Source organism: Protopterus annectens, chromosome 9.part0, assembly GCF_019279795.1.
Source record: "Protopterus annectens isolate FY-2018-M chromosome 9.part0, PAN1.0, whole genome shotgun sequence".
Lineage (NCBI taxonomy): Eukaryota > Metazoa > Chordata > Ceratodontiformes > Protopteridae > Protopterus > Protopterus annectens.
In genome coordinates this window covers 858,477,966-858,500,849 of record NC_056743.1, presented here as the reverse complement: position 1 = coordinate 858,500,849, position 22,884 = coordinate 858,477,966, and the positions used below count along the sequence as shown (strand labels likewise).

At 41.2% G+C, this 22,884-nt stretch overlaps 1 protein-coding gene across 1 annotated transcript in view; it reads right to left on the bottom strand.

Moving 5' to 3' along the window:
* Positions 1 to 22,884, bottom strand: part of SLC39A7 (solute carrier family 39 member 7) — a 409,960-nt gene that overhangs the window by 257,594 nt on the left and 129,482 nt on the right. Inside the window, exon 4 of the mRNA XM_044083574.1 lies at positions 19,924 to 20,013. Coding sequence (XP_043939509.1) covers positions 19,924 to 20,013 — 90 coding nt within the window. The remainder of the gene's footprint in view (positions 1 to 19,923; positions 20,014 to 22,884) is intronic.

Sequence of the window (22,884 nt, the reverse complement as noted above, 5' to 3'; positions counted from 1 at the left end):
CACCACAGCCCCCAGGGTGTTCACCAAAGTATTAGCAGTGGTAGCGGCCCACCTGAGGCTTCAAGGGTACAGGTCTTTCCCTACCTGGACGACTGGCTTCTCACCGCCCCAACAAGGCATCTACTACTATTGGCGCGAGACTCCTTTCTCCATCTTGCTCCCCGTCTGGGCATCACAATAAACACAAAAAAATCCAACCTAGCACCCACGCAGCTCATAGATTTTATAGGTGCCAGGTTAGACACAAGGAGATTAAATGCCTTCCTCACTGCGGACAGAGTTCAAAATCTGCAATTCCAGGTGCGGGCCATTCTCCAATCAAGCTCAGTTCCGGCGGAGTTGGTCCTGAGGGCCCTAGGGTCCATGGCTGCAGCAATAGCGCTTCTTCCTCTCGCCAGGTTCAATATGCGCATCCTTCAATGGACACTCCTAGTTCAGTGGTCGTATCTTGCTCTTCCTATGCATCATCCCATTGCGATCAGCAAGGCTTGCAAGCGGTCCCTCCTGTGGTGGCTACACTCTCCAGATCTCCACGGAGGCCGCCCATTTTGTGCTTCTCCCCCTCTCGCCACGGTGACCACGGACGCCTCCCGCCTTGGGTTGGGGGGGCATTTTGCAGGCCGGACCGTCCAAGGCACGTGGAACGATTCAGAGACCTTACTGCATATCAACGTTCTAGAGATGAGAGCAGTGCTCTTAGCGTTGCTAACACTTCAGGCCTTTCTTCCCTTGGGAACAATTGCGATTCAATCGGACAACATGTCGGTTGTTTGGTATATCAACAAGCAAGGAGGAACCAGGTCTTACCCGCTTTGTCGAGAAGCCATGAGAGTGTGGGAATGGGCAATCTCCACCAACCGCTTTCTCATAGCAGCACATATTCCGGGTCAGTCCAACATCCTGGCGGACAAACTCAGTTGCACCATTCTCACCCCCTACGAGTGGTCTCTCAATACTCGGGTAGCGGAACGCATTTTCGCACGGTGGGGAACTCCTTGTTGCGATCTTTTTGCCTCTCCCTCAAACACCAAGTGCGACAGTTTTTTCGCTCTGATAACTCCTCCCGGAGGTTCCCCAAGAGACGCTCTGGTGCATGCTTGGCCACCCGGTCTTCTTTATGCTTATCCCCCTTTGCCTCTGATGCTCCAATTTCTTCAGAAAGCCTCTCGGTTGGGGTGCAGAATGATTCTCATTGCTCCATTTTGGCCTCGACAGATCTGGTTCCCCTTCCTAAGGTCTCACTCAGTGAATCCTCCTTGGATTCTAGATCCCATTCCGGATCTGATATCTCATCCATCCCACTTATCTCCTCCGAACCTGGACAACCTGAAGCTGACCGCTTGGCTGCTCCAGTTCCACTCTTGATCAGGACTCCCGGTATTTCGTCCCCTGTTAAGGCCATCCTGGTGGCAGCTCATAAGCCATCCACTAGGAAAGTCTACCGCAGCAAGTGGAAACGGTTCTCTTTGTGGGCGGAGCGGCAAGGCCTAAACCGCTTCACAGTTCCTCTCCCTTTGGTGCTTGATTTTTTAACCACTCTTTTTAATGATGGTGCCAGCAGTTCCACGGTCAAAGTACAACTTGCGGTAATTTCTCATTATCACATTGGTCAAGACTCCAATCCACTGATGTCGGCCAAGTTATGTAAGATTTTCCTTAAAGGTACTTTTCTTCTCAGGCCCCCTGTAAAGCAAGCGGTTCCTCCTTGGGACCTTTCCTTAGTTCTCCAGGCCTTGACCGCCTTGAACCGGCGGCTACGGTAGATCTGAAATTCTTATCTTTCAAGACCGCCTTCTTAGTAGCCATTACTTCGGCCAAGAGAGTCTCAGAGCTTCAAGCATTATCAGCTAAACCTCCTTACTTAGTCTTTCATCCGGACCGTGTTTACCTCAGGACCAACCCGTCCTTTCTTCCTAAGGTAGCTTCTGAAGCAAACATTAATCAATCCATTAACCTCCTGTCTTCTTTCCAAATATGAAAACAAAGGTGAATACAAGCTTCATTCCTTAGATGTTCACAGGCAACTTAGATTTTATCTAAACAGGACGGCTGGTCATAGGCAATCCGACCAGTTGTTCATTTCCTTTGCTAAATTTAATTTGGGCAAACCAATTTCTAAAGTCACATTATCTCGCTGGATTTCACAATGTATCTTATTGGCTTATCAAGCTTGGAAGGCCCGCACCGGAGGGTGTACATGCCCATTCAACCCGGTCAGTCTCTACCTCGGCAGCCTTTAAGGCCAGGATTCCTCTAGATGATATTTGTGCAGCAGCCACGTGGGCTTCATCTCATACTTTTATTTCCCACTACAAGTTGGATCTTACATCTAGGGTAGAGCATCCTTTGGCTCCGCGGTGCTCCGGAATATCCTTCCATGATGGCCGCCCAAGATTCAGGTAGCTGGGGACTCTGTCCCACAGGTTGCAGACAAATGAATCTCCTACTTCAGATTTAGAAGTTATGTACTCACCATAACGTTCCATCTGAGTAGGTGTATTCATTTGTCTGCAACCATCCCGCCCTCCTATCCCCCTAGCCTTTCAGTTTCCTGCATATGATGTTTTACCCTTTTCAGGGTGTTCTTACTGTTGGCAAACTCGATCTGAGGTCATGAGGGGAGAGCAGGGCATTATGGGTGAGGGGAGGAGCTGAGATCTTGGATCCATAGCTGGTAAACCATGCCGGTTCGGATCCGATATCGGATCCATAACCCCACAGGTTGCAGACAAATGAATACACCTACTCAGATGGAACGTTATGGTGAGTACATAACTTCTAATTTCACTTGTGGTAAACTAAACTAGAGTGCTTTGATTGCCATCAGCGACTGATAAAGTGGTTAAGCTTCTGTAAAACAGAATCGGACTACTGTAGGATTTCTAAGCTCATAGAGATGTGTGGAAGAAAAAATACTCACTTCCATGACTTCAAAATCAAGTTTCTCATTCTCATGCTCTTCAGTGGTACTTCCGAGTGATATGGATAATGTCTCAGCAAGATAAAGAAGTTTGCCTTTTGTGTAAACAAGATCGAAACTGTACTTCTGCAGTCTCAACATCAATTGCAATCTGGCTGGAGCCGAATGTATAGGCTTTCTCAAAATAGTGACTGGAGGTTGGTGGTCTGTTTCAATCTGGAGAGTTCTACCATGTATAATCAAGGAACTTCGAACATGCAAACACAATTGCCAAGAATTATCTCTCTATCGGAGCATACTGCATTTCAGTTTGGGTAAGGGATCTGGACAAATAGGCAACAGGATGACCCTCTTAAAGAATGACTGCACCAAGACCAAATTTCGAAGCATCACAGGAAAGACTAACTGGTTTGTGAACGTCATAATATCTGAGAGTTGGTGGACTGGCAATTTTTTGTTTCAGGACATCAAATGCTCTTTGGTGTTGTGCTAACCATGACCAGGATACATCTTTAGGGGTCAGCTCTCTAAGCAATCTTGCTAGTTGGCTTAAATCTGGAATGAACTTGTCTAGGTAGTTAACCATGCCAAGAAAACATTGAAGGGCTTGAACATTGTCTGGAGCTGGCAGATGAATTGCTGTTTGCTTGGAAGGGTCTGCTCATAAGCCTGAACTGGTAAACTAAACAAATGATCAATATAAGTAACATCTTGTAACCTGAACTTGCATTTCTTATGATTCAGCATAAGATTCACTTAACAAGCTCCTTCCAGAACTTTGAGGTTTCTGTCATGCTCAGCTTCACCATTGTCTCCTACTGGAATATCGTCTACTATAATAGCACAAGGATACCCAGAAAAAAATTCCTGCATTGCACGTTGAAAGACTTCACTGGCACAACTTATCCCAAATGGCATTCTCAAAAATCTGTACCCAACAAAAAAAGAGTACTGAATGTAGTAAGCAACAAGGAGTTCTTGTCAAGCAAAATTTGCCAAAGTTAACTCTTTGCATCTAAGACAGATAAAACAGTGGCATTTGGCATCAGTGCTGCAACCTTTTCAACTGTATGTATTGGCTGAAGAGGTCTTTTCAGTGCCTTGTTCAAATCTCGTGGATCAATACATATTCTGATAGCATTTGAGCTTTTCTTATGAGCTACCACCATGGAAGACACCCATTCAGCTGGTTCATGTACTGGACAAATTACACCTTGTTGCATCATTTTATCTAGCTCAGCTTTGACTCTGTTCTGCATTGCTACTGGAACTTTTCGGGCTGGTCTGACATCTGGGTCTAACTTCATGGAGTACACAACTGGAAGCTTGTCTAGTTTGTCTTCGACAAGATCAGCATAGCTAGAGAAAATATACTGGGCGAAATTAGAACTGTGGTCTTTTAAGCCAACGTGATGGACTTCCTTATTAAATTAAAGCAGACCCATTTTCAAATTATCTCTGAGCCCTAATAATGACTATACTTGCCTCTTGACCACATAAAATAAGTCATAGCTTCTCCCAGCAGAGCAACATGAAAGTACTACTGAGCCTTCGGTTTGAATCTCTTCACCACTATAAGCAGCAAGCTTTGCATATTTTGCCAAATCAAGCTTCTCACCAGCACATACTCTAACAAACATTTATGCAGACATAACATTACAATTTGAACCTGTGTCAACTTTGACTTCTATGGATATTCCATTTATCAGAACAGTACAAAATACTTTTTACCCACAAATCTACTGCATTGACTGTTTCATGAAGCAATGATACGCCATCAACATAAAAAGTAGGGTAATAGCTTTCTAATTGATCAATGTTTCTTTAAATGTTCCCTTTTAATAAAAAAAGTATGCCTTTAGATTTACAAAACCTTTTGAAATTATTCTACTTATTGCATTTTATGACATTGTTGACCAAAAGCTAAACATTTTTCCCTTTTAGGCTCATGACTTCTTCCACAATTACGACAGTTGACTATGAAACTGGGTAGTTTGCTGACTCACATTTATGCTTCACTGAAACTGTGTGCTTTCCACAGCACGCCTTGGAACTTGCTAGAAAGCTACGGGGTTTCCCAGTGAGTGTTGCACTGTTTACAGTTGCCGCCATTTGCTTGGGCCGGTTTCTTTTAACCATGTGCTGCATACTATCAACATTGGCTTTAAAAATTACTGGAAGCATGCATTTCTCCCATGTAAGCATATCTGTGTGCTTTTCTGTAAGCTCATATATCTGACGGATCTCAATGGACTTATTCAAAGCTAAATCGCTGTCATGAAGCAAAATTTTTCTCACAGAATCATTTTTAATACCACACACAAGTCTGTCTTATCAGCTCATGCCTTAAATCTACAAATCTGCATGCTTTAGTCGTGTTTCTGAAATCAGTTATATATGTTGCAAAAGTTTCACCAGGCATTTGATCCCTTGTATAAAATAAGCACCTTTCTACTGCAACATTCATTTGGGGTTTACACATTTCTCTAAATTTATGTTTTAAGCACTTGGGGTCTTCCCTTGACTCAGCCGGTACAACTATAGGACAGTTTTCCCCCTCTCCTGCAAAGACAGCAGGTGCATACACAAATGAATGCTCCCTTTTAAGGGCTTCTGAACCAGCTAAATTAAGCAGAATAAATGCCTTTGTATGGTCACCTTTATCAGAAAATGCAGCCTGTATGAAAATATCTTACTGTTGCTCAAATACTCTCCAGTTCTCTGCAATATTATTGTCAAACACAAGTGGAGTTGTTTTTTGAAATCTGTCTGCCTTGCCAACAGATTATGCCCAAACACACTGAAAAATATGGCCCTTGTAATTATGTACGAATATGCACACAGCTAGAACTTGTAATAACATTCATATGCACAATAAACTCTTCGAAATACTTTACGAAGTATGCTTTGTAATGGCTGCATTTTGCGAAATAACTGTTCTGTAATACTGCACAAACATGCGAACACCATACATTTCAGACAACTTGAATAGCTTTGATCAATGTGAAAAAGTAGTGCTTAGTGAAGAAATGCGGTAGTTTCCCTTATTTTATTCATTTTATGTGATTCAGACTTAGCATTCTGAATGCCTCGTTTCATGTTTTGCGAATAAGAAACAGCTTCAGCCAAGTTTTAATACGTGAAATTCGTTTCTGACCCGTTTTGTGAGTTATACATGCAGAAGGGATGATTCACTCCTATACGTATTCCTCCAGAGTTAATGGAGTGCCTCTCGGTCTCAAACTGAATAATCTGTATCCCCTTCTGGCACCATGTCCTTTTTAGACATGTCACTTCTGACACCATGTCGCTTGTCCTTCTCTAGTATAGATGATGACTAGGCAGGGTAGTTTGTTTATATGCTTTATTACACAGAAACACATCGGGATGGATAGCAGCATTACAAAATATAAATCAACTGACGACAGACTACGTAGACATACATGCTTACATCTCAACAGCTTACTCAAAAATGGCAGTCAGGCTCCCAAGTGCTCAGTGTTTATACACTTGTGTAAGCTCCTAGAAAGCTTCTTAGAGCTGTACACACACACACACACACACACACACACACACACACACACACACACACACACACACACACACACACACACACACACACACACTGCTGAAAGCTGATTATTTCTCCTAGAATTTTCTTACACTGCAGTGTAGTAGTAGTTTTAGGTGGAATATGAATACATGCCAATGTAATTCTCCTCCTTGCCAGTAGCCCCTTTATACTACAATTTACCATTATTACCATCTCCTCCCTTCTATCACCATTGGAGTTCCTCTTGCAATTAATGTAAGCATTCACCTTTTTTCCTTTATCCCAGATATTCAAACTCAATAACCATCCTGAAATCCTTTCTTTGTCAAATTAACATACTTAGTTCTTCCCAGATGCGCCTCCTGTTGCATAGTTACTTGCACTCTGCATTTTTTAATATAGTTCACCATATATAGCTGCGAGATCATTCACATTTATGGATAGTATGGAAACTGTTATGATAAGCAGTTATTATTCCCACCTGTCGTGTTTAACAGTTTTTTTTAAATGTCTAGTTTCAGCTATTGTGTCAAGTGTACACTAACATTTGGCAGGTCCATCTTTTACACACTTGTTTCCTGTCATATCCATTTGAAGCTATATCATCTGACAAGATTTTTTTGTTTTCATGAAAACCCTCAAAAAACACCCCAGAACCAATTACCTTAATACTAACACACAAACTGTGTACATCTTCAAATAATGAAGTTTAACCCTCCTAATAGCAACAGTTGCCCCAGACTGACAGCCAGACTAATAGACTTGGATTAACCTATAAGGCAGGTTATCCATGCTAAGATGCATGGTACAGCCTGTGCTTCTATTTCCACTAAGTGCAGTCTGTTTTTGCCTTATCTGTATTCCTCTCCCAAATATAGAAAACATTATTTCCTAGCCATTGAAAGAAAATATTCTTTTTATTGCCCATATCAGATCGCCACAGAAACATGGGAACCAGATACACAGCTGTCTTCCACTACAAGCTTTTAATATTGTTCTGTGAATATTTAAATGCTAGAGAAAAACTTTTCGTTATATTCTGTGTCCTTTTATTTATTTGCTTCCCCTTAAAATGTGTTATTAAATCAAGCCAATGGTCTTAATCAACTCATTCCCCTATGCAAAGGTAAGAGAAAGCATATAATTTTTTCTTATATCATGCTCTTTTGTCCAGGCTTTCTTCCCTTTTTTTACATTGCAGTGCCTGCATTTCTTAAAACTGAAGAAGAAAGAAAAAACAACGGTACCTGTATAGTTTAGTATCCTTATTACACAAAAATAAACTGAAAAAGCTTTACTTTACTGCATGCTGTGTGTGTCATGTATTAAAAAAAACATTGTCAAGAACAAAACTTTAACTTGCAGTTAACTCTTTCCTTCCTCTTCCCCCTCCTAAATGTTATTCCAAACATTGATGCTATGAAGTAGGGCATACACTTTGGAGTCCCTACAGGTTTTAATAAAGTCAAAAAATCCAATATTTCCAGGTTTTTTTGTTCCGTCATATTTCACAAATTAAATTAATGGTTTGTAATCCCACATTTATTCATCAATTTCAGAGTTGCTGATTTTCTTCCTGTTGATCTCCATCAACCAAATCCAGTCTCTGGTTCATTTCCAACATACTACTGTTTCTTCTAGTCAACTCTTGTGCTTTTTTCTGTCTCAAGCATTTTCCTTGAATACTGAAAAATGTTTCTATGGCATAGTCTCTCTATTGGGCTTTATTATTAATTTATTTATTTATTTTCAGTTTGATTACTGGGGAAGTCCACTTGGCCAGAATGTGCCCATTTTCAGTGGAGGCCTGGGGAGAAAAGCTCCATAAGCAATACAATGCAATAATGGTTACATAATGTTAAAAGTAAAATACATGTATAAAATTCATAGAGTCAGAAAATGCATAAAATGTACATCATAAAACAGTTAACAGATAACAGAGAAAGTACATTTTTGTACCTACCATAAATGTAGATGTCCGATAGGAATGCATCTGCAGTCCTTACAAATGGGTTGTCCTGTCGTCAGGCAGCCCTTCGGTCGGCCGGATTCCAAAGTCTGGGTCTGGCCTCGGCTGGTGTCGCACTTCACCCGACGTCATAACTGCAGTTATTCGGGTATAAAGGCATCAGCCGACACCATTTTCCTCAGTGTTTCTTGCCCCAGATGCCAGGTGCCCTCTAGGAAGGCTAAATTTGGATAAATGCCAAGGATTCCAAATAGTAGAGAGCAAACAAAAAATAAGCATGTATGTACATATATACAAACAAATACACCATAATAGATTCCCCCAGCTAGCTATAAGATGGGCAAATACCCTAGGAGTACCACAGAGGGGAAAGGAGGGTGGGTAATCCTGACTGCAGATGCATTCCTATCGGACATCTACATTTATGGTAGGTACAAAACTGTACTATGTCCTTCAAGGATGCATCTGCAGTCCTTACAAATGGGTAGAATACCATAGCTAAACTGGGGAGGAGGAAAATAAAATTATGGTGTAGTTAAGATCCCTTGCAAAACAGCAGTGGCAAAACCTGCTCGGGATCTAGAGTATAAAGGTAAATTATAATGCTTGGCAAATGTATGCACGGAGCTCCAAGTAGCAGCCTCTAAAATGTCCTTGGTAGCCACTCCTCGTAGGAAAGCTGTGGTAGTGGCTGTAGCCCTTGTAGAGTGAGGCCTGATGTTTTCTGGAGTTTTCTTTCCATGGTAGGAGTAACAAAATCTAATGCAATTTCCTATCCACTTGGAGATTGTCTGTTTTGAAATTGCTTTTCCTTCCATTCCTGTTGCATATGCTACCAGTAGCTGGTCAGTTTTTCTATTGCCCTTGGTCCTGTCCAGGTAGTAGCGTAATTGTCTATGTACATCCAAGGTATGCAACAGTCTTTCTCCCCTGTTCTGTGGGTTGGGGAAGAATGTAGGTAGGTGGATAGCCTGATTTAAAGATACTCTGGAGACCACCTTAGGCATAAAAGTAGGATTTGTTCTCATGGACACTATCTTGATGGAAGATCAGGAAGGGTTGTACTGCCATTAATGCCCGTAGCTCAGATACCCTTCTTGCTGAAGTGATTGCCGGCAGGAAAGCAGTTTTCCGTGATAAGTATTGTAATTCTGCTGTTGCTGCTGGTTCGAAAGGAGGAAGTGTCAATTTTTCTAGCACAAAGTTCAAGTCCCATGCTGGCAATGGTGGCTTCCTAGGAGGTTTTACATTTTTAATTCCTCTCAGAAACTGCCTGAGCAGAGGATGTGAGAAGACTGGAGGATCCAAGCCGTATTCTGCTGAAATAGCTGATGCATGAATCTTAATGGAAGAATAGGACAGGCCTTTGTGGAAGAGCTCTGCCAAGTATTCCAGGATGTTGGCTATGTTTACCAGTGACACATCTTCTCCTTTTGCAGTACTCCAAATGAGATATCTTTTCCATTTTGCTGAATAATTTTTCCTTGTTGAGGGTCTGCGAGCCTCCAGGATAATGTCTTTAACCCTTTGGGATAAATTTGGGTTAATTGGTCTTATGCAATGTTCCAGGCAGTCAGCTGCAGAGTTTTCAGGTTTGGATGCAGGATGTTGTAGTTGTTCTGTGTTAACAGCAAGGGAACCAGGGGTAGGGGCCATATTTGTTCCCGAGACATGCTCCTCAGTAATGGGTACCAATGTTGTCTTGGCCAGTCTGGAGCTATCAGAATGATCCTTGGACGGTCCTCTTTGATCTTCAATAGCACCTTGTGCATCAAAGGAAGTGGTGGGAATGCATATGCGGTCAGGTTTTTCCAACTGAAAGATAGGGAGTCCACCTTCCAAGCAAGTGGGTGGTACGTCCTTGTGCAGAATTTCTTTAGCTGGTGATTGCGTGGGGATGCAAATAAGTCTATTTCTGTGAATCCCCATTTTCTTGTAATGGTTTTGAAGATGTCCGGATGCAGCATCCATTCGTGGGCATCCGTGGTAGTCCTGCTTAATATGTCTGCTAGAATGTTTTCTTTTCCTGGTACAAAAATTGCTTGTAACTGAATGTTGTAGCTCAGGGCCACATTCCAGAGGTCCAGTGCCATCCAGCATAGAGGGTACGAATGTGTGCCTCCCTGTTTGTTGATGTACCACATAACTGTGGTATTGTCTGTCCTTATCATCAATTGACCTTGTCGGAGAAATGGTCTGAATGTCTGAATTGCCAGTTTTACTGCCAGCATTTCCTTTAGATTTATGTGTAGGTGCAGCTGGTCTTGAGTCCATAAACCTTGTATGCACTTGTCCAGCATGTGGGCCCCCAACCGAGGTCTGAGGCGTCCGTCGTGATGGTTTGGCTTGGTTGAGTGCTGTGGAAGGGCAATCCTGTGTTTGATTGACAGGCCTGAGCCCACCATTGGAATTCTTGCTTCAGGCATGGAATTATTGGAATTTGGGTTTCTAGGCTGTGCTTGTGTTGAGACCATAAATTCCTTAGGTACCACTGTAACTTTCTCATATGCAGTCTGGCATGTGGAACCAATATTATGCAGGATGCCATGAAGCCCAAGGCTTGCAGGACCTTTCTTGCTGTTAGATGGTTCTGCTTTGTTAATGCCAAGAAGTAGAGAGGTAGTTGCTCCTGTTTTTCTACTGTTAGGAATGCCATTTGTTTCGATGTGTCCAGCTCTGCACCCAAAAGGTTATCCTTTGGGATGGTATCAGCCTTGACTTTTTTATATTGACTGTATATCCCAGGGCTTGTAGTAGGTAAATGACCCTTTTCAAGTCTTCTGCTAGCTTGTTTTTGTTGTCCGCTTGTATCAGGTAGTCGTCCAGGTAAGGGTAGATTTGGATTCCCTGAAGCCTGCAATGAGCAATTACTGATGCCAGGCATTTCGTGAACACTCTAGTAGATAAGACAAAGGGCAATGCTGAGAATTGATAATGCTCTGATCCTGCAAGAAATCTGAGGTATCTTCTGCAATTTGGTCGTATGGGGACGTGCAGGTATGCCTCCTTGAGATCTAGAGTTACCAGCCAAGACTCCTTGCCCAGCATGGGAAGAAGCTGCTGTAGAGTCAGCATTTTGAATTTTGGAACAATGAGGAATGTGTTTAAAGCGGACAGGTCGAGAATAGGTCTCCATTTGCTTTCTTTTCTTGGTACCAGGAAGAGTCTGGAGTAAAATCCCTTTCCTTGCTCCATAGATGGTACCTTTTCCACAGCTCTCATCCTTAATAATTGAGATATTTGTTTTAGAGCTTCTGCCTTTTGATTTGGAGGTAGGTTTGGCATTCCTCTCTTCCCTGGTAGAGTATGGAAGTGAAACCTGTAACCTTGGTCTATTGTCTGCAAAATCCACTTGTCTCTTGTGATGTAATGCCAGTTTATTGAAAATAAGGCTAGCTTCCCGCCTAAGGGTGCTTCTAGTTGTTCCCTGGTAGGTGGTGCCAGAGCAAAGTCTCTGTGATTGTCCTGTAGTTGTGGTGGTGGCTGTGTCTGTGGCTGTACCTCGCTGGTTGTTACCCTGCCACTGGCGTCCCCTGTAGGCACCCCTGGATTGGCTTCTGCCTCTTGAATGCCTATTCCTGCCTCTCTGTGCTCTGGAGGAGTCTGGAAAGGACCAATTTTTGGAGGGCCAATTCCTGCTAAACCTTGGAGGTCGGACCTGTAAGAAATCTTTCACTGTTTGGACAGATTTTGCCTTCTCTTCCATCTTCTTCAGCACCTGCTGTGCAGGAGAGCCAAACAAATTGATCTTATCCATGGGAGCATCTAATAGTTTTGATTTGACATGGTCTGGTAAGGCCTGCTCTTTTAACCATGCATGCCTTCTGATAACTGTGCCAGTCATGGCTGATCTAAAGGAAGCCTCCAGTGCATCATAGCCGCATTTTAAAGAATGGTTACTGACTTGCTGAATGTTATGTACCATTTCCTGAACAGATTTTTTGTTGGTTCATCCGAGGACAGCTTTTTGGTTAACTGGTCTAGCATAAATTCTTGATACTGGATCATGTGAAATTGACAGTTCAAGGCCCTAGCTGAAAGAGTAGCAGAAGTGTAAACTTTTTTACCCCATCTCTCTAAGGACCTGGATTCCCTTTCAGAGGGGAGGGGGTTTTTGGCAGAGGTAGCTGCTACAGCCTTAGGTCCCTGGGAGATAGTCTCGGGATCTGCAAAAGGAGCCTTATACAAATGGTAATGCATGTCCGGGACCCTGTAGTACCTATCGGGCTTAGCAGGGGCCGGAGGTAGAGAATCAGGAGCAGTACAAGCATCATTAAATGCATCATCTACAACAGAAAGAACTGGAGGTATGGCTAAAGGCCTATGTTGTGGTAAATGCAGAAAGGTTCTAAGCCTTTTTCTGGAGTCTGAAAAATCCTGGCCCTGCCACTGAAATTGTTCCCCCATAGCATGCAAGGTTTCCCCAAAGGAAAATTCCTCAGGCGGAGAGGCAGAAGGGATGGACTCTTCAACATCAGAGTCTTCATAAGGGGAGAAAGGAGCCTCTGGAGGGTCTGTATTATCTGAATCATCAGAGGAATCATCTGTAGAAACTGGCTCAGGGTGCTCTGCTCTAGGCCTCTTCTCTGGAGGTGGGTGAGAGGCCCTGTCTGGTTGAGGTTGGGATCCCCGGATTAAAGAAATGAGATCCTCTGCTAAACTAAGCATTTGTGAACTAGAGCTAGGCCTGTGAGAGGGGGTCTTAGCAGGCACAGATTTAGTAGCTTTAGCTGCTTTAGCCGTGGCAAAGGCCTTAATGGACATGGCTGCAGGTGGCCTAGCAGCTCCACGTGCAGGGGTTGAAATATCCAAGGGAATAGTGTCAGATAATTCCTGAGAAACTGCAACAGCAGGTGGGATTTCAGAAGCCGATTCCACCAGGTTGGAAGAGGCCTCGGTAGAAGGTAAGTTTTCGGCTGAAGGAAGAACCGCTTGCTCGGTTTCAGCCGAAACCGAGACACTCGCGGTTGGCTTAACCGTGGTTTCGGCCAAAACCGCGGACCACGAGTGTCGGTCCTTTTCCTTGCGCTTTTTAGATATTTGCATAGTCGGAGGATCCGACGGCATAATATAAGCAAAATCGGAGCCGAAAAATTCCTCAGCAAATTCCGACCGACGTCTAAGCGTCCGCCGGTTAAAAGAAGCACAGGCTAGACAAGCTGCTACGTCGTGGTCTGGGCCTAAACAAGGTACGCAGTAAGAGTGGAAATCTTTATGAGGTATTTGTTTCCCACAAGTTAAACAGTTATTCACTTTTTCTGACATCGGCTGAGGCAAGAAAGAGTCCCCAACGGGGTACTTAGCTTTTTAGAAGTCTTCGGTAGTAGTAGAAGTATTCGGTAGTAGTAATCTCTGGTTCTGACCGACCGGCACTTGCGAACAGCTTCTGCTTCGGGCGCCACGCGGCAAGAAAGACTGAAGAAAATGGCGTCGGCTGATGCCTTTATACCCGAATAACTGCAGTTATGACGTCGGGTGAAGTGCGATACCAGCCGAGGCCAGACCCAGACTTTGGAATCCGGCCGACCGAAGGGCTGCCTGATGACAGGACAACCCATTTGTAAGGACTGCAGATGCATCCTTGAAGGACATCACAGTTTACAGGTATTTCCATTCAGCGCAGCATGATCAACTGTCTGTAATATAAAGATCTGAGGTTTCTTGTGTTTTTACATTAGAAGGGGGGGGGGCAGTTAGCATGCAGATGTTTTAGTCAAGGTAAATAACTTGCTGTGCAGACAATAGAAATACTGTGATATTTACAATATTTACATACTTGGAGTCAAGTGAGACAACTTGCTTAATCAGTGACTGTCAGCTTAAGTCTATTTTAGGAGAATAGAAAGAATAGTTCGAGGGTAGAGTGGAGCAAGGAAATTAAGAGCTCTCATTGGGGAAATTCACTTGAATTTAGGTAGGGTATAAGCAGGAACATTTCCGTTTGGATGACAGGTATGAGAAAAGTTGGGTCTTGAAGGTTTCTGAGTTTGGTATAGTCCTACGTGAATGAGGGAGAGAGTTCCATTTCTTACCTAGAGAGAAAGAGAGTAGAAGCTGGCCAGCAAGACGTTCGGGTTTGTGGACAGAGATTACATTTTGGTGTTCAGATCTCAGAGATCTGTTTGGGATGTACGGGGGAAGGATGTTTGTTAAGGCTGGGTATTGATCTGGGTAGAATATTAATTTGTGAGCGGTGGTTAGTTGAAGATAGTCTATGTGGTTAGAGAGTTCTAGCCAGTTGAGTGACTGTAGGGTAAGGCAGTGGTGAGTAGAGGTTTTGGATTTAATTTGCAAATTTAGACATCTTATTATAGCAAATTTCAAGTTTTGAGGTGTTGGAAGAAGATAGATTAGTTAGAAGAGGGGGGTCCATATAGTAAAGAAGGTAGAGAGTTGCCAAGGTATGCTTAGAGGAGTTGGAGAGAAAGAGGTTATTCCTATAGAGCATACCTAACTTTTGGTGGGTTTTCTTTATGTTTTGTTGTATGTGGATATCGAATTTAAGGTGTTCATCTATGGTAATGCCAAGAAGTTTTGCAGAAGGGACCACTTCTATAGCAGTAGAAGAATGTAATTGGCTTCCAAGAAATAAGGATGGAAGAATGTAATTGGCTTCCAAGAAGTAAGAACCAGAACATCGGATTGGATTAAAAGTACACCAAGAATTAGCATAGAGACTCCCATTGGTTGTGGGGGATGACTCTAAGTCAGCAGCATGAATATAAATAGAAGTAGCTGCAAAAGTTAAGCAGATCTGAAGAAGGTTGATAAACCGAAAGCGCTCATCTCTCTTTTTTGCGTTACAACGCTAACTTTTAAATGGTTAGGTTGTAGCTTTTATTTTGTTTTTTGTTTTAAATCATTTTAACAAAAGTTCTTTTAAAGAAGAAACAAGGAGAAGCGTCTTAACAAGAATTTTAACAGCAGTAGCCAAGGAGGAAAGCACCATTCTTTGAAAACATACTTCTCTAGCAGTGTTGGTTTGGCTTACGACTTTGAAAGCATTTTTGTCATAAGAGAAAGCCCTGGCGGGAGGGGAAGTAGTAATTTAGATTTATTTGAGCTGAGAGAGAGATGGTTTTGGTGCACCAAGTTCTCAGTAGTAGAAAATGCTATTTGGGTTTTAGTCAGTAGTTCGGGAAGGTTAGAGGCGGCACAGACTAAAGTTGTGTCATCAGCGTATTGGATATCTGTTGTGTCAGGGATGACATTATGAAGGTTATTAATGAAGATGTTGAAAAGCATGGGTCCGAGGATGGACCCCTGGGGAACGCCAGTGGGTGTTGGCAAGAAGGAGGAGGTAGAGTTCTTCCATCTGACAGCTTGAGATCTGTCTGATAGGTAACTGGAGAACCAGGATAGAGTATTTGGGGAGAGATTAAGGTTGGCGAGATGAAAGAGAAGGTGTTATGGGAAATGGTGTCAAATGCTTTAGAGAGATCTAGCAGTACTGTGGATACTAGAAGTCCAGAATCTCGGGCTCGATTGTTTCTAGGAAGGATAGTAAGGCAGTTATGGTGCTGTGGCCAGGGCAGAAGCCGTGTTGGGTGGGTGTTAGGAGTTGATTCTGGGTTAAGTACGACATAAGTTGGTGGTGGACACATTTTTGTAAAATTTTCGATACTGGAGAGAGTAGGGCAATGGGGCAGAAATTGGAAATATTGGTGTTTTTGCCTCCTTTGTGAAGAGGAAGAATGTAGGCTGAACGCCAGAGTTTGGGTATATATGACTCTTAAGGATCTGTTATAATTAGGATACTGACTGGGAGAGCAATACCATCAGCAGCACATTTGAGGAAGGAGGAAGGTATGTTGTCAGGGGCATTAGAGCATGGCTTTACTTTGGATATGAGCCTTTTTATAATAATGGCTGAAACTGGTTTGAGCTGGAAATTAAGGGGACAGTTATTAGGGTTGATGGGTGTGAAGAAAGAGTTGTGTGGATTGTTGTTTGGGAAAGTTTTGGTTAGGTTAGCTATGGATTCTGTAAAGAAAGAGTTGAAATGAGAGCTCAGTTCAGTGTCAGTTATACTTGGGTCAGGGCAGAGATTATTCCTGGACCCTGGATGGAGAAGGGAACTGACTGATTTCCAGAATTGTTTTGGGTTCTTATTATTGTTGGACTGAAGCTTACTGTAGTAAGTTTTTTTTGTCCATGGGGATTAGTTTTTTTTACATGGTTGCGAAGTTGGGTGTATTGGAGCAAGGTAGCAGGCATTTTGTTTTTCTGGTAAAGCTTCCAAGATTTGTCCTTGGGGCGCATGATTTGTTTTGTTTCTTTGGACAGCCAAGCAGCAGAATTAGCTTAGACTCATTTGTTTCTTAGGCTAGGGAGTTAAGAGTATTTAGGAAGACAGAGCTGAAATGTCTACAGCTTTGTCAAGGGGAAGAGTATTTAGGATTTGCCAATTAATTTGTTTAAAAATGTTTGAGAAAGTTGCGGGGTTGAAGTTGCTAAGATTACGAGTGGGAATGTAATGGTGTTGATATTTGGTGGAGTTAGCTGAGAGATGAATGAAAGCAGGGAGATGGTCACTAAAGGTGTCTGGGATAGTGCCAAAGAGAATTATTTTGTTTGGATGGGAGACTAGGATCCAGTCTATGATGGATCCTGGGGGGGGGGGGGGGGGGGGGATTTTTGTTAGGACTGGTGGTTGAGTAGATTACTTGGGTGAAGTTGTAGATTGTAGACGTTAATGGATAGGGAGGGAGAATGCATGTTGATTTTATTCCAATCAAAATTAACGTCGCCTAGAATGTAAGTTTCATATTTTATTTCAGTTGAGGCCCAATAAAGAATATTTTCAAGGGTAGAGATATTGTCGCCTGGGGAGATATATAGGGAAATAATGCAGATATTCTTATGTTTATTCAATCGTAGGAGACTTGCTGTTAGTTCAGAAATTTTGAATTGTGGAGTTGGGATTTGAAGAGGGATTAAGGAAAGAAGGTTAGAGTAGATTAGAGCAGAGCCTCCACCTTTTTTATTTAATCGGTCACTTCTGCGGATATGGAAACCAGGAGGTAAGATTTCAGAGTTTTAGCCAGGTTTCGGAGATGGCTAAGATGTCAGGCTGGTTGTGGTTAATCCAAACTTGTACTTGGTGTACTTTGTTATTAAGGCTTATCAGAAGAATAAGAAGTGGAATCCCGTTTTGTTTGATAGATCACTTTTTGTTGGCAAAAGTTTTGTCCAACAAAAAGTGAACTACTTCCTCTTGGCATGCTCTGCATTGAAAAATGATTTTGACCCTCCAGGAAAAAAATTTTCTGAACTGAAAATAGATGGATACAGCAGCATGAATTTCACACCTGATTCAACACTTCCCAATTGCTGGAATAAATTTACTTCTCTTCTGCCTGGTGCACAGTGAGTAATTATTTTCCAAAACACAGTCAGATCTTGATAAAGCCTGGGAGTGCCCGGGCGAAAGCGCTTGATTCATTTTTTTCTTATCGTTGGATGTTCTAATAAAAGTTACTTAATCAACTGTATCCAGGTTCCTGTCAATTTTCCAGCTGTGGACTATATTTTTACCAGTGGTGGTTGTTTTGGATCGTTTTTTGGCTTATCTATTTTCCAAAACACACTACTTTCTCCCAGTTTCAGTACCTTGTCCTATCACAGTTTTGTCAGAATTAACTCGTTTTGTTGGTAGGATTGCATCTTTACTATTAAAGTCTGGACTACTTTATCATGGCCAGGTTTACAGCATACATATGATGCTCCCTTTCAATTAGCAACTCCTGCTGTAGAATACCAGTGTAGTTGCTTATTTGTGATTTCATAAAACGAATATAGTCTGGTCCTTCTGGTACAGCAGAAAATCTCAGGTTTTTCCTATATGCTGGGTCCTCTAATTCTACCATTTTTCAAAACATCTCTTTCTTGAGCAGTCTCATACTCATCCAACCTTTTTTCAGTTCAACCTCTGATTTGTACAGTTTTACTGGCTCATCCGAGTATCTGTTTAAAGCTACTTCCATTTCTTTCCAGCATTTTATTTGAGTTGATATATTCCTTCAGTGTTTTGTTTATCAGCTCTGAGCACATCTGACTTATTTTTCCTCTAGATTACTAGAAGTCATGTCTTGAACGAAAGCTAGAGCCTGAACTGCTTTTTGCAGAACAGCAGCAGGATTCTTCCCAGCCAGTGTTTTCTCCTCACTTTTTGCACTTGATTTTTTTTAGGTTCTCTAAAAAAATTTTTTTGTCCGCTGGCATCCAGCAATGCACTTACTAGCCAGTTACAGACACTTACGAAAAAAGACAGATTTACTGCTTCTCTTTTTTCTAAGTGTCTGTTTTCACATCGGAAGAGCTGAAATTAAGCCGTTACTCAGTGTAGTCCAACCTTTCAGGATTTTAAGCTGTAAACTGACTGTACACATTTCTGCTTTACTGTTCTACCACAATATTGCACAATCTCCACAAAAAAAATCAAGCATTACCTTTCCCTGTAGTTGTATGACTTCAAAGTTACAATATTTAAGTAGCAGATAAATTGGTAGTATAGTCGCCACAACTGGGAAGTGAAAAGAACAATACCCCTTAAATACTTATTTTGTGACATTTTATTTATGAATTCTACTACTTTAACTGAACCTTTTTGTATGCAGTTTCTTTCAGTAAGTTATAGCATTTGCTTCTTTTACTTGCAGTTCTGATCTAAAGACTAGTAAATTACATTTCAGCAGATAAAACTAGACATCAGTAAATGAAACCTGCTCACTCAACAACAGCCCATTATTTTTTTTTATTTTTACATTTCAACCAACACAAAATTGTACCAAGTCTCCTAGATATATAAAATGACGTAGTTCTGTTCCTTTCATAACTACTGGCAATGCCCTCAGTGAATGACACAAACTGTTACAGTGATGCAAGGCATTTACGACAAAAAGTAACGTCAGGGGAGACTACAGTCACTTGAATTATGTTCCAAGTAGCGTCAAGCAATGAGACTGCTGTCAGGAAGAAGCCAGGTAGGTGACCTCTGATAATAAATCAAATCACCATATCATGAATGCTAGAGAACTTCCAACAGTAAACAGGCAAGGTCAGGCGACAACGAAAACGTACAGAAAAATTCCTCTCCAGGCATTCTAGATATCTAGTTTGTAAAGAAAATCAAGCTCTCTCTCTCTCTCCACTAGAGGGGTAGACTGCTAAAACTTATCCTCATCCCACTCCATCACTATAATCAAATTTTATGAAGAATGAGATATCTAAAATGTGTTTTTCTCAGCTCAGTTTGATATCGTTTTACATAATTAGTCAATGAAGAGGATAGAACAGTTCTGAAAACCTGGCATTAGCTGTGAGATATAATGCCACCTGCACATAGACACATTCCTCCCAATCCCAACAAGTGATACTACTTTTTCTCTCTCACTTTACACTTTAATCCTGATAGTGTCTGCTATTGTAAAACCATCCCATCTCTCCTTTCTCACATCAACTCAGTCAGTGCTTGCTTACCTCCATGAGAGTGGCCATGATCATGGGAGTGGCCATGTGATGTCTCAGGCAAGTGCTGTTGGTCTTCGTTAGAATGCAAAGAATGAGGCGCTGGAAAAAAAAAAAAAGTCAATTTCTTTCAACAATACCAAACATACAAATATAACAAAATAAACTAGAAAAGTCAGTATGAGTACATGGTGAAGGATTTAAAATAGTCTGCTGCCATTTGTCAAAAACTTTAAATGCACTGCATTTATTGTCAGTACGCATGCTGAAGGATAAACCTACTAAAAATCACCGTAAGAACTGTATATTCGCATACTTCACCCACAATATCGGACTGCAGGAAAAGAGATGGATAAATATAGGGTTTTCCAATGTACATTACCTTATACTTGTCTGTGCTAAATTGCAGCTCTGACTTCTGCCCAATTCAACATTTTTGTTAATTGGAATTTATCATGTCAAAATGTTTGTTGACTAAGACAGTACATCCAATTTTACAGTCATCAGCATATTTATTTGGCCAACAACCCTTATTTCTCGGAACTATTGCAAGTAGTAACTTAAAGAATGGGTCAAGTAATGAACCCTGTGGGACCCAGATGGCCACAGTCAAGTAATCGACTTGAATAGGTACAGCCTTCTTCCTATCTATTAACCATGTTATCATCCATCTTTATTTCCAGAGATAATACTATACACTAGCTTTTATGATGTTAAGCTTTAAAACTGTACGCCTTTTTACTTAATTATTCTTTCACAATCTGGCCTTACAAACTGTTGTGTGGTTAAGGAATCAAAAGCTTTAGCTAAATTCAAAAATGCAAATCCTGTTCTCATTCCTTTATTCATAGCCATAGAGACTAGGACATAAAACTCAACCAGAATGGCAAGAGTTAACCACCTCTAAATGAGGCCATGTTGATGTAAATCCAGTAAGATCAAATTCTGAATGTCATTAATCACCTTTTCCAGTAAACATCTCTCAAAACATTTAAAGAGAATTGGCATTAAGCTGACTGGTCTGTAAATTTTAGCTTTGTTCATTTTATAAATATTGAGAAAAAGAGTACGAAGGATTAATCCAGATAAAATCATTCTGGCTAGCAAGATCTAGGAGGCTCTGTCTCTGTGGAGTCCTTGTTGAAGCTTCAAGAAGTTTATTCAGTTAAGTAAGGAGAGGTCAACTGAATAAACTTCTTGAAGCTAAACAAGAAGTTTTTATTCCTGCCACAGGGAGGACATCAGAGAGGGCAAGAGTCTCCTAGATCTACTAGCTAAAGTGATTTTGTCTGGACTAATTCTTTATACTGATTTTATCATTAGTCTTGTCACTCTCTGGGTCACAGATAACCCTAGTCAGGTTTGGTAGCTTATCTTCATTTTCTTTTTTTAAATTATTGGTGTTATGTGAGAGATTTCCAGTGTTTCAGAACTATTCCACCCTGTAACAGATTTTTTTTTTCATTAGAACCGGGATAAATTCATTTATATTATATAGCAGTATAATTTTTTAGGATAGCTGAAGATATTTTAGTGGTTTTATTCATAGCAGTGCCTACAGTTTATAAACCTATTAATAGACAACTCTCACATTCAGAAATGGCATTACCCTGACTCATAATGGTCCATTAGTTTTCAATACCTGAAGCTTTTGTGAAATATACATTAAAGATCTTGTCTAAAAGGTATGAAAACTTTTTTTCGCATAAAAAAACTGTTCGCATGCATCTTTATAAATGCAAACACTTTTCTGTGTGAAAAGAAAAGTTTGTTTCGCAGCATTTAAAAAAATTACATAGTTTTAAAGATTTCTTCCAAACGTGGAAAACTAAATGAACAGAGACGTATCTACAGTATTAATATTAATGGGGTGAGCAGGAGGTGCTTACGTTACATAGGATTCCAGCTATACTTATGCTGATTTAGTATAGGTAAGTAATTGTATATAAGTTATATAATTGTCAAATTGTTAAATTAACAACTTGGCAAAAAAATCCTTCCACCACAAAACCACTAGCTACTTTTGTTGATTTTAAACTTAAGAATATTTTGGGCGAGCATCCTCAGACAGTAAAGGACTCGTGGCATTTTTTGGCATCCCCTTCCAAGGTGGAATATTCCGAAAACTTGCTGCTAGCTATAGCCAACATTAAAAGTTTGTACACAGTTATTCCTCATACTACAGAAATGGAATTGCTTATGTAAAAAGACGCATCTCCCTGTTTTCAGTCTTCCCTAATATAGTAAACCAACCTTTTCTAACACCTATCTTCACAACATCAGCTGCCATCCTTTTTACCAAAAGCACAGTCTTGTGAAAGGTTTATTTCTTTAGATAGTGCATTTTTACAAAAAATGTCTGTTCTTAAAATCATGCTTCTCCACAGACACTACAAAGTTCAGCTCATAGAGGAGATGGCAGCTGAAGTTATTAGTGGTAGAAGTCTGGTTTGCCATCCCATTTTGAAAGACTTGAGTCTCACTGTGAAGAAACACTGCAGTACTCAGGCAAGGACTTCTGACTTCATTACAACTTTATCGGAGGATGTAAGACATCTGTAAAAATACAACTAGAAAAAAGCAATGCCCTTGAATCTTATGTAAACCTTTAGTTTTTGGTGTTTTAATCAAAACCTGCTTTTAGAAAGGCACATAATATTAAGACCATAAATAGAGAGTTTAGATAGTTCTATTACTCGCAGTGAAAAGATGTCCAACTGTGGGAAGGGCAGACAATGCATGTACATACAAGTCTCAGTTAAAATCTTTCAGAGGACAATCCATAGAGATACAACTGCAACACCAAAGCAGTAGTATATCTTGCACAATATCTTTCCTGCGATGCATACCATGCTGGTAAAACAGGACATTCCCTTAAAGAAAGGATTTATGAGCATGTTGAAGACATTACGAAAGAGTATGTTAACAGTGCACTATTTAAGCATTCTCTTATTTGCCCAAACTACAAGAAAT